General features: G+C 39.2%; 2 protein-coding genes across 3 annotated transcripts in view; both read right to left on the reverse strand.

Annotated features, from left to right (window-relative positions):
• Positions 1-126: 126 nt before the first annotated feature.
• Positions 127-5,446, reverse strand: LOC109466233 (transmembrane protein 246-like). 2 transcript variants are annotated; one of them, XM_019763906.1, is made up of 3 exons: positions 5,166-5,446; positions 1,190-2,693; positions 127-161 (listed from the first exon to the last, which is right to left on the reverse strand). In XM_019763906.1, exon 2 carries the CDS (start codon positions 2,477-2,479, stop codon positions 1,232-1,234), a length of 1,248 nt encoding a protein of 415 aa, XP_019619465.1. In that variant the 5' UTR covers positions 2,480-2,693; positions 5,166-5,446; the 3' UTR covers positions 127-161; positions 1,190-1,231. The 2 variants fall into 2 exon arrangements, with proteins under 2 accessions (XP_019619465.1, XP_019619464.1); XM_019763905.1 differs by lacking the exon at positions 127-161 and having other exon boundaries at positions 866-2,693.
• A 5,653-nt stretch (positions 5,447-11,099) lies between these two features.
• Positions 11,100-12,325, reverse strand: part of LOC109466214 — a 4,834-nt gene continuing 3,608 nt past the window's right edge. Inside the window, exons 4-5 of the mRNA XM_019763881.1 lie at positions 11,961-12,085; positions 11,100-11,250 (exon numbers count right to left, since the gene is read on the reverse strand). Of these exons, the coding sequence (XP_019619440.1) occupies positions 11,166-11,250; positions 11,961-12,085 (210 nt within the window). The 3' untranslated portion in view covers positions 11,100-11,165. The remainder of the gene's footprint in view (positions 11,251-11,960; positions 12,086-12,325) is intronic.

Here is a 12,325-nt window from a genome sequence, read left to right on the forward strand (position 1 = left end):
AGCAGATTATTCGCCAAACCATACTCTGTGTCATTTCTTCAACTACGGTAGATTTCATAATGAAAGCAACTTTTTTTTTGCAATTTTTTTTTTATTTGCACGCGCGCATCAGTTTTGGGATTCCCAGAGGATGTCATCCATATAATCAAATCAACATGGCCTTACCAATGACGCACTAAGGCCCTAGCTTGCGTCATTGAGGTACACGTTTTACGATGTGCCATATGGAACCATTTAAAAGTTTAATGATGTCAGTACGGATTCTTTCGCACGCAACTTCCAGCAATTAAAGAAGCAGATGTTATTTGAAAGATCTTTGGTCATGACCTTTGGTGAACTGACGTAGGGTGATCGAGACTACCAGTATACAGTTGTAAGGCCACACCGAGTTAATTTTATGGATGACATTCTTTGAAGACCCCCAAACTAGTGCGCGCGGGCGAATAAAAAAACTTCCGGCCAAAAGTAAAAATGCTATTAAACCACACGAATACAAAGCTGGTATTGTGAATTTGCGGCAGTACATAGCGACGTATACGACAAGCCGGTACATGCTGTTTTTTTGCGGAATTCATGAATCGGCACTGTAGGTATGTTCTGATCGAGTTCTTGAGTCGTGGAGCTTCGGTAGCCTCTGTGCCATCCACTGAAGTTATCGCCGCCATATTGTCGCTAACTACCATAGACTACCCAGGCCTAGAGCCAGGCCAGAGCCTTGAAGGACGTGATCTTTTTTTTTGAGAATAGGCGAAAACCAATGCGCGCGTTGATGTCATCCATAAAATTAAGTCGGTGTGGCCTGATGTAATTTCAGCGTGGCAAAACAAGAAACAAAATTATTCTGGACGAGGAAATCTGTCTGATAATTACATTTACTGTCATTTCTTAGAACGTTTTAGTCATCATTTCATACTTAAGGCATCTAAAATAGCCCAACTGAAACAATCTAGGTAAGACGTCCCTTTCTTTTTTTGGTACCACCCCTAAATAGCTGTAATTTTATAAGCTAAGCAGTCTAAAATACAAACTATTGAACATGCAAACGTTTTCTTTCTTTTAGACAAGCATCGCATTTTTGCCTCACACAGATCAGTTATGGGATAGAATTAACTTACTACATTAACAGAATGACCATAAAATTGATTTTGAAAATACAGTTTTACCTCCCTGGAATTACATTGGATGCCTATAATATAGAAAGATACAGTATTTCGAAAGCTGATCTCCAACCTTATACAAAGTTTTGAAGAAACTTAAGTCTTGAATTGGAGTGAAGAGAGGAGTGCTGTCCTATGTGAGAAAATAGATTAGGCTCGACAGCGAACTGTCTGTACCCGCGTCTGCTCACAAAATCGTCCATGACACCGTCCAATGGTATCCTGTCATGTTCCCTGTCGGCATGCAGGTGAGCCTTCAACTCCATAGCAGCGGCCCTGGGGTACAAAACTGCTGGCGTGCAACAGTCGTTGGCATCAATCATGAGATACAATTGTTTTGATATTCTTCTGAGCTCCAGACGATGTGGCCTTGAGATAGCAACAGCCACAAGAATACAACAGACAAAATTTGCAACGAAGAACATATTGCAGAACACGTAGGGTTTTCTGCAAGTTTGAACTATAAGGAAATGTACAAAACTAATAGTTGATGCGCCTACAACGCCGATACCAACAAGTTCTAATATATTGATGACGATTCGTTTCGGTTTTGTAGTGAAGAAGTCACGCTGAATGTACTGCGGAGAAAACAGCTTGATGATCGTTTTTGTGTAGTTATTTTCTGTCAGTTCAAAACCGCGGTATTTCTTTTCGAGCTTAGTCCGTATGATGTGTTCAATGATATCTAAGGTCCCGGGTGTTGCTAGAGTGTCGTCTTCGATGATAAGAACATACTCTGAATTGTAAGCGAGTGTTTGGTTCAAACAGTAAACGTAGTCGTCCTTTTCTTTCTGAAGTCTTCTTGGCAAAGACATCGGTTTCGTCGGCAAATTTGCCTTTTGGTATTTTGACACAACAGGCACAATGGAGGACAAGAAGACGGCATCAGAATTAGATAGCGGGTCGGAATCCACGTTACAAACGAGAAGACGGGTCCTGAGAGATGACTTTTCTTGATCTTGCAGTATCGCCGCCACAGTTTGGAGGAGGTATCCGGGGTTATACACGCTACCGTCCTGCATTTTTGGCTGCCGGTTCACTGTGACAAACCCCACGGCTACCCTCGTACCATCGGACTGTGTATCCAATGAGAGAGCGCTCGGAGATCCAACTTTTATTTTAGAAGTAAGAAACGTTTCGGCCTGTCTTCTTCGCTCATCGTTGACTCTCCGAGAGTAAGTGTTCGGGTCCGTACCTCTCATGTGTAGGTACTGATTGTAATAGATAGAGAAGTACATCCTGTGACACAGGGCGGGTAAGACAACGCAGAACACCAAGATGTAAAATTTGACCATCGACCACTTGTACACAAGGCGCGACATCGTAACCGTTTTATAGTTGGATAGCTCAGAAGACGTTTTTGAGCAAACCTGACATTGTCACAATAATATGGCGATGTGTCTTGTCCTTTTATCGTATACGATGGCACCGATTCTTTTGATTGTATCTTTGTAACCGATTTTAAACGCGTTCATTTTCTTTTGTGGCGTTCATCTTCAGACATTTTCTTGTGAAGTTCAGACTCCCTGAAGACACCTGTTGAAGGGAATTTTAAGAAGTAGTAAAATCGATGTAATCCCTTGCATGAAAGTTCATCTATGTTGGTACAAGTCATTATGAAATAAAGACTAAGCTTTAACTTCCAACACTTAGATTACAGAATTGGGACTTATCCCAAATTTTCGGTTGACTCCATCAACCTTGTTCACGGAATGGACCCGTCTACTCTTGGAACGTGACGTCAGAGACACGTGACCGTAGTAGCGGGTCATACGTGCCAGATAACTTGTGTCGCCCGCCGTCTCTGTTCAGGGTAGGTCTGTGAGCTCTTATGTAGACCGCCTCCTTCACTCCTCTTGCAAAGAAGTCCGATTCAGATTACGTGTCTCTGACGTCACGTTCCAAGGGTAGACGGGTCCATTCCGTGAACAAGGTTGATGGAGTCAACCGAAAATTTGGGGTAAGTCCCAATTCTGTAATCTAAGTGTTGGAAGTTAAAGCTTAGTCTTTATTTCATGATGTGATCCCTGCTTGTTGTAGGCGCCGAAAAAAAACAAGATGGCGGGGCTAAAAACAGGAAAACAATATGATAAAAAGACTACTACTCCTCCCCCAAACACTAAAGTAAATTATTCCCATTTAATTTCACATATTGATCCATTTTTAACTGTCATTTTTGTTTTGGGACACCAGTTTGCTGTTTTATTGTTTGTTTTCTTTGTTTTTTATTGAATATATTCTTATTTTCCAGTGGTGAGACTAATTAAAATTGTCTCTCTAAGCAGAGGTTGGTGGGGAAGACTGTTACCTTTCTATAAATGCGGCGTTTTTTTCTCTGTGTCTGTTGCTACCCCAACATATAGAAATGTAACAATGTTCCCCACCAACCTCTGCTTGGAGTGTAAATAAAATAAGCAATCTGCAATAGTTGTCCACCACTGAGTTTTGTACTCTTTATGTTATTTAATTTGGTTTTTAAAGAAAAAGCAGTAAAAAAACATAGCCTCTACCAGGCTTGGGGAGGCGGCTGGAAAGAGTAGAAATCGGCCAAATAGAGAGATAATCATGCCAAGGGAGTTTGTCCGTTTAGAGAACATTTGGCGGCGAACTGTTCTCTCAACTCCCTTGCCATGCTTATCTCTCTATTTGGCCGATTTCTACTCTTTCCAGACGCCTCCCCAAGCCTGGCATAGGCTATAAAAAACACACTAAAGCTTCCGAATCGGTAGTCTCCGCCTACCCAGTGCGTGTCAAAGGACACGGATTTGCCCAAGGCATGATTCTCGAAACGGCTGAACTACCATGACCTACTCTCAAAGCAGAGGTTGTTGGGAGGACATCGTTATACCTGTCTATATATGTTCCTTCTCACGTTTCTTCTTCTCCTTCTCCTCCTCCTGCCATTTTTGATTCAACTCCTTCATTTTGGGGCCAAATAATATGAAATTTGTCATGAAGGTAGAGTGGGCAAATACCCCCAGGTCGTTTTTTTTTCATTTTTGTGATACAGGCGTCCCTTTTTTGGTTTTATTTGAGCTTTTGGCTGTGTTATACTACATGTACTATAGCAGTGTGTTACCATACTTGGGCATGAGTCATCAGAATGGCATGTAGAGCAGGCAACCAATAGGCATGCAGCTTTCCTCTATTCTCTTTTCTGATTGGCTGTTCGGATCTGATTGGGTTAACTCAATTAACACCTGTACAAAGCCATGCCATATTGACAGTATGAACTTTATTCAAGTGTTTTGGGGTAGGTATGTAAAATTTTCCTGCACCAGCATTGGAATGCGGGGCATAAACGCTTCTTTTTGTCTTGAAAATCAACAGTTTGCATTATGCAACTAAAAATCCCAACCAATAATGTAGGGGATAGCTAACCAACTGTTGTCACTTCACACTATAGTTATATCAATGTAGAGAATTGCTTTCCCTTGTTGAATATATATATATATATATATATATATGTTTATATATATATATATGGGCTGCACATACAGTACCATCTATATATAGCAGTACCCTGTACTATATATATGTACAATTCGGGGGTATTTCTCGTGCAACACATCCCACCGCAGCTAAACGCAACGTGTGCGGAAGTAACTACGCCACCACAGGGCAAGAAAAGTCAAGGGAATATGACCTGGTTAATTATTTGAAAATATTGCGTAATAAATGTCAGGACAAGGGTGTGCATCTTGCGCAGTAAATAGTACGTATACACCACTATGTTCCGACCTATATCCTAGCAACGATATTTCGGAATATGTTATCTTCTATCAGGCTTCGGAAGCAGCTTGAAATGGTAGACATTGGCCAAATAGATCTAGACAGACAAAATGCCAGGTGAGTTGGTCTGCAAAGGACATTTCCAGCTACCATTTTGTTTGTCTATTTGGCCAATTTCTACGCTTTCTAGCAGCTTCCAAAGTCTGGTAGAGAGGTCGATCATTAACTATGGGCCGTCCTCAATTGTTGCATAGGGTTCAGAACGTAAATGCTAACCTGAAACGTGAAACACTTGGCACTGGACGACATTCACCATGTGTCCTCACCTCGGCCTCCGAACTTGTGTGGGTTTTCAGACAAGTGAACGTGCTGGAATGACAGAATCAAATGTAAAGAGCGTGTACAGCTGCACACTGGGTATTGTCAGCTGCTTGCATGCCGGAAATTCTGTTTACAAGTCGCCCGAGTTGTCTGTTGCGTGATCACGAGTGACCCCTTTTATATATACATGCTCATTGCTTCGTGTGTACACGACGGGGGAAACCAGTTGATCCAAAATGGTAGTCTCCAAGCAGATGTCTGGCGGCAAAAGCGTTACGGTTAGAACTGGCCAGCAAGAGAGAGTTCCCAGTCTCCCAGGCAGCTGCATAGCCTGGTTTTAAATTAATACCAGACCTATTTTAGCTCTCGAGTCATGACCACTCTGTATTAACTCAGTAACTATAGCACATTGTATAGTAGCCTAGTATAGTACCCTTCTAAGTTCCTCATGTATGTATGTCTAAGTCAAGTAGTGTATCTTTTGTCTCCAATTTTCTATATACGTTTGTTATGTGTCTGTTAAGTCTTGACCTGTACCTAGCCCGTCGTGGCATGAATGTACAATAAAGGTATTTCTTATTCTATTCTTGTGTACACGACGGAAACCTGTTTATCCAAAATGGTAGTCTCCAAGCAGATGTCTGGGCAAAAGCGTAACGGTTAGAACTGGCCAGCAAGAGAGAGTTCTCGGTCACCCAGACAGCTGCCTAGACTGGTTTAATACCAGACGTATTTTAGCTCTCGATTCATTATTCTGAAATAGAGGATAAAGACTCGGGAGCTATAAATAGGTCTGTAGAAAACCTGGTGTTATAAATGGTACCATAGATAGGATACAGACTAAGGAGTTAAAATCCTGAGTTCTGTCTGTCTGGTAAGCTTAGCCTCCTGTGCAGGCCCCGCGGCGGTGGGGAAGAGTTTTAAACGCATGTTTTTAATGTAGCCGGCCATCCTACATAGCCGCCGAGAGAAGGTTCCATTCCACCGCCGCGGGGCCTGCATAGGAGGCTATCTGGTGACCAAGTTAAAATCAGCCGTTACCTGCACAGGGAGGAGCACGTACTTTCATGTCCGGGTGGCCTAGGACTCTCTCGGGATGGACAGTTCTACAAGCCGGAACGCTCTTTCCTCTACTGGTCACCTGCCATATCAACAAAATGGCGTGAACATCACAACGTTCACTGAACCGAGAAGAAGACACTATACACACACATGTAGTTGACCTGTCCCTAGCAACAGCAACAGCCACTACTGGCGTAGCTGAAAAAGAACTGATCCTAGGGCAACATGACCAAAAGGCTCGTTGAGTGCGATGTTTGTTCTGTTTGGCCAATTATTAGCCAATACATTTGTACCAATAGTTAACCAGGCATGAGCATTAATGTTTAACCAGCGTTCACCTTTTTTCAATTCCCATGGTGCATGGCGCCAGGGGGTTGATATAACCTTGACGTTAAATAACTTGCTTTTTTGTGTTTTGAGGTGTTGGAGCGTTTTCAACGATGTTCAAAATTAAGAGACAAATGCAGGTTGAATTTGACAACAAATGGAGTGTGGAATTCGTGTGCTTTTTCCAGTGAACAGGGAATATTTGGGTTATAAATATGCAAATGATCTGCCAATGTTGTAATCTAGATGATATTGAGGATGAATGCCATTTTGTAGTGGATTGTACATTATATAGAAATGATAGGGAGTCCCTCTATACTTATATAGTATATAAGTTCGCAAGTTTTAGACATTTAGACAAAATAGAAAAATTCGCATTCCTAATGAAACTTGACAAACCATGTATCAATAGATCAATAAAACATGAGCTAATGATACATGGTTTGTCAAGTTTATGAATAAACAGGGAAAAAGAATACAGCAATAACATACATACTAAGGTGATCTACTATTTACAGTTTCAACTTCTTCTCGCTTCTTGACACGTGCACATTAGTATGTATAGTTTAATTGCTGTATTCTCTTTCCCTGTTTATTCATGGCCTGTACCTAGCTTGTTAGAGCACAAACGTACAATAAGGTCATTCATTAATTCATTTATTTAATTAATTCATTTATTAAATGTATAAATATAGCGATACTCCCGTCAACGCTCTACGCTAAATTTTGAGAGCTAGCTACGTATTACGCTGAATTCAGGAAACTTCTCGATAACCGCTTTAGGATAAATTCCAAGTGGCTACAACGCATTACGTAGAATCAAAACGGCAAAAACGATCTACGCAAAATGCGCCAATTAGCCTCTACGTTGAATTAGTATACGCTCTAGTAGAATCAAAACGGCTGATTATATGCTCTACGGAAAAGGGCATGTGGGCCCCCATATATTGCTGTAGGTGGGACTATGCTGTTGTACAGGCGTAGTAAAAAAGGAGATACAAAAGTTACTATTGATGTCTAGAAATAATTCAAGAAATGTTGCACGAGGCATTAAAGAGGCTATCTACATCAGGGTATTACAACCATACCTCAACAGAGACGGGGGGCGCCACAGACTTTCTGCAACCTATGATCCACTGCTCACAGAATCACGTGTTATCTGCGTGACGTCACGGAAGCGGTGGATTGCTCATTCCTTGACAAAGACTGGAGTTGTACAGTCGAAAATTTGGGTGAGTCCAATTTATTGTGTTGGAAATTGCAGTTCTACCAACATAGGTGGACTTTCAAAAAAAGAAATGTTGTAGTATATGATTATTAAGTTGGCAACCTCCATTATTTCAGACTCTGTTATCAAATAATGTACGTAAAAACGCAACAGGAACACATAATTCCAACGGCCTGGCTCTATGCAACATGGGAATTTTTACCCACTGGAGCTATACATCCTGGGAATGAGGAAAACTGTGAATGACGTGGTAGCCTTCTACCCACAAATTTAATCTCCAAGCAGATATTTGGGGTGTAAAGCTGCTAAAGAAGCCAATCAGGCAGTCTGCAAAAGCTATGAGGCCACACCGATTCAATCTTATGGATGACATCCGCACGCGCATTGATTTTCGCCTGTTCTAAAAAAAAATTACATCCTCCGAGGCTCTGGCCTGGCTCTATAGGCCTGGGTAGTCCATGGTAGCTAACGACAATACGGAGCTGGTAACTCTGGAGGATGGCACCCAGGCTACCGAAGCTTCACGACTCAAGAACTCAGTACATACATATACAGTGCCGATTCATAAATTCTGCAAAAAGCCAGCATGTGCCGGATTGTCGTATACGTCGCTATGTACTGCCGCAAATTCACAATACAAGCTTTGTATTCCTGTGGTTTAGTAGCATTTTTATTTTTGGCCGGAATTTTTTTATTCCCCCACGCGCACTAGTTTGTGGGTCTTCAGAGGATGTCATGCATACAATTAACTCGGTGTGGCCTTATATATTATTAATTGATAATAGTACATATTGTATAAGGTAAGGGGTGTCGTCAATATGTGAATAAGACCATTCAAGCTCATGTATTAGTAAATATGACTTAAGCATCTCATATATTTAAATAATTCATTTTGTAACAATTGAGGAGCGATAATAATATACTACACCTTCTCTTGTCAATTGTTATCATATACATGCACATACATACACATAAATCATGACATTATCACCATAGTCAAGAATTACAATCAGTAAAATAAAATCGCAATGAAAATGAATGACAATGACATTTATAATAGAAATATGAATCATTTAACAAACAATAACTTAGTCAAAAATTTTCATAAATTAACACCTCAAAAGACCTATAAGAGTTCCATGAATTTGCAAATTATCTAATAGTATGAAAATGAATACTATTCTTGTTTAAGACTACATTGGATAATAACTTGACATCTATGAGATTTGGCATCTCTAAGCATACAAATGGAAGGAAAGAATCAAACCTTCTATCTATATGTATGTAAACTATGTATAATTGAATAATTGATATACTATCAACAAATTGTTTAAAAAAAGTCCTGCATATGGCTGTTGCATAGGCCTGCCCATATATTATACATAGCAAAATTTTCGTTGACAGTTTGTCTATCTATATGATCTTTAGATTCTTTTAATAATTTATATTATTAAGTATGTGTTTTTATATAGTTTTATTTTATATCATTCACTTCATTCATATAATTAGGGACTAAATCACTTTTTGTAGACTTGATAAAAATTGAATTGAGAGCTGTGGAGAAAAAATTCAGGTGTTCAGTTCAGCCATAATAAACTATATTTGAGCTGTCAAATACATTTTGTGAAGTCTCCAAAACTTTCTGCATAGATACATGTTGGTATAGTGTGAACAAACATTGTTGCTCACACACAGATTTCTGTTTGTTGGGAGCAAACAAACAAACAAACAAACAGACCTTCCTTTCTATTGGTCTGTTCTGCATCCTTGTGGAAAAAATCTAATTTTTATGTTGTGTCTATTAAAGTTAATCTTATTATAATATTAGACACAACATCAAATTGCAATTATTAAAGGCAACAATTAGATATACATGTACCTGAGTATTAGGTCATTATTTTGATATGTTGCTTTTCTATTATTCTGTTGCAATAAAAACAGAACAATTCTTAATGATAAATATCAATATCTAAATCCTTCCGCTTATCCTAAAGTGCAAAATCCTACTTATCTATGGTGCAGATATAATAATTGGAAGGTGTATTGTACATAATTTCTATATACTACCATGGCATAATGGCTTTGACAGTAGTCACATTTTAATGTTAAGAAATTGTGACTGACATTCTATTGCTATAGTTACTAATATTTGTCAGTTTTTAGCCTATCGATATCAAAGCAATTTGTTTCAAGGATTCTTGTCCTAATGCTTCTTTAGTCTTTACTGTCAACATGTGAGATCAGTAGTTGATCTGATAGTTGTATATACAGAACATGTCATAGGATTTGTAAATTAGTTTAACCTTTTTTACACAATATTCTCAAATAACTTGATGTCTTCAGCCAAGTCATAGACCCTTGACTTTTTGTGCCCCGTGGTGGTTAGGTCCAAATTCATTGCATTTCCCTGCGGTGTGATACGTTGCATGAGAAATACCCCCAAATCATACATATACAGGGTGCTACATAGATGATACTTATATGCAACCCATATTCATGTATATGGGCTCTGCAGGACAAGGTTAACTATCTGTCTTCCATTTTTCTCTATTTATGCTTACTGAAGGAAGACATATTGTTTTTGCTACGTTTCTTCTTCTTCTCCAAACAGTGACCTCTGACCTGACTGAACCAGACTGTCTCTCACCATGGTAACTGGTGTTGGGTTACATAATGTTGTAATTTCATAGTGGGAGGGATTTAGACTCCTGTCACCATATATGTGTATGTGAATGTGTTTGAGTAAGAATTAACAGAGCAGACCATATGCGAAGGTAAACATTATGCTTTTGCTTTGCAAATGTTACTTTAAAATTTCTAGTTTTAACGCGTAAAATTAGTCACTAATCTAAGTTATATACTGTTCCAGCAGTACACTGTGTATTTCCAAACTCTTAGTTTGATGTAGTCAGGCTAGCATTTGGATCCTTAGGCCACACCAATTTAATTTGTTAGTTCTCAGATTTGCCTCTTCATTTTTTTCTGATTTGCAAAGAAAAAAAAAGATTCTGGTCCTGAATCAACTCAGAAATGCTCTTATTTTGCCACAAAAAGTTGAGGAAAGTCCTTTCCTACTTGTTACAATTTTTCCATCTATCAATGCGGTAGTTTGATTAAAAGTTCAAAATTCATTGTTTAAATTTCAACCCAGCCTTTTGAGTTGACTTCATGGCTCTTATTGAAGCATTTGGGGCTATAATAGGGTGCCTAGACCTGTTTTTATTTTTATTTTTTTTCGCCCTGTCACTTCATATTTTTTCTGAAAAAATCCGAGAACCAACAAATTGAATTGGTGTGGCCTTATGTACATGTAGTCATTGCTATAAAGCAGTGCAACATCAGGCTCTCAGGTTCCTCTTGAGTTGCTCCTGATCTGCCCTGCTAAAGCCGATAGACTCCAGGTAATCAGGAATGGACCCGTACCTGAAACAACAAGGGCTGAGAATTAATGTTAGGAAAACGTGAAAGCTACATGTGGGAAGAGACTCTTTTTACACAACCAAGTCTTTTATTCAGCCGACGTTTTGGTGACCGCCTGTCACCTTCCTCAGGGCAATTCTGACTGGTTCACATTGCACTGCAGCACTGAAGTTATTAGTAAACTGTTGTGGTGATGACATACATGTACTTTTGACAAGTATTTGAACCGATTGATGAAGAGACAGTGTGTCTTGAAAGCTCCTCAGATCCTGAGTAGCAGTTTCAGTTTCAGTTTATTACGATACCCTTTAGCCCGTTAGGGCTAATCTTCCAGGGCTCAATACACATTACACACAGTACAAATATACACATATGACTAAAAATGTACAATGTACATACACGTTGAGGTCACATGTCAGACAAGGTACTAATTATAGTTAAAATCATTGAACGAGCAAATTATCGGCTAAGTATAAAAGTAATATTACCATTACTAAAAGATTTCAATATAACAACTATCATCATAATTAAAAACCATTAAGTTGCATACATATACAATCTCTTCAACCGCCTCTCATCGGATACAGCCTTAACCTCATTTGGTAGTGCATTCCACAGCTTTACACATCTGCTCTTTTTTGCTGTGTGTATTATAATCGTTTCAAATACTTGTCAAAAGAAATTAAGCATTTCTAGGCAAGTGAGACAGTTACTGTTTGTCTATGTGGTCCAGCAGACCCCTCATGGTGTCCTTCTTGGCAGTGATGAAGCTGACGTCCATGTGAAATCGATCACAAACCTCCTTCTGCACCCGGCCAATGATTGGAGACAAACCAGCCTAGAGGGCAGTGACAAGCAGAAAAGATGAAATTGTAAAAGGCTTCTTAATCTTTATTTAGTAATCTTTAAAATAATCTTTATTTGCAAAATCTATACCGAATCCTAAATCCTAATTGCTATTAAGTACAGTGTCAAAGAAAGTCAAGTAAAGCAACAGGAGACATACAAATACTGTTTGATCAACTTATACTGTTATACTACTACCACTATACTATGTTTGCTATTATTATTTTGACTT

The sequence above is a fragment of the Branchiostoma belcheri genome, unplaced genomic scaffold (assembly GCF_001625305.1).
Source record: "Branchiostoma belcheri isolate BF01 breed outbred unplaced genomic scaffold, Haploidv18h27 scaffold160, whole genome shotgun sequence".
Classification (NCBI taxonomy): Eukaryota; Metazoa; Chordata; class Leptocardii; order Amphioxiformes; family Branchiostomatidae; genus Branchiostoma; species Branchiostoma belcheri.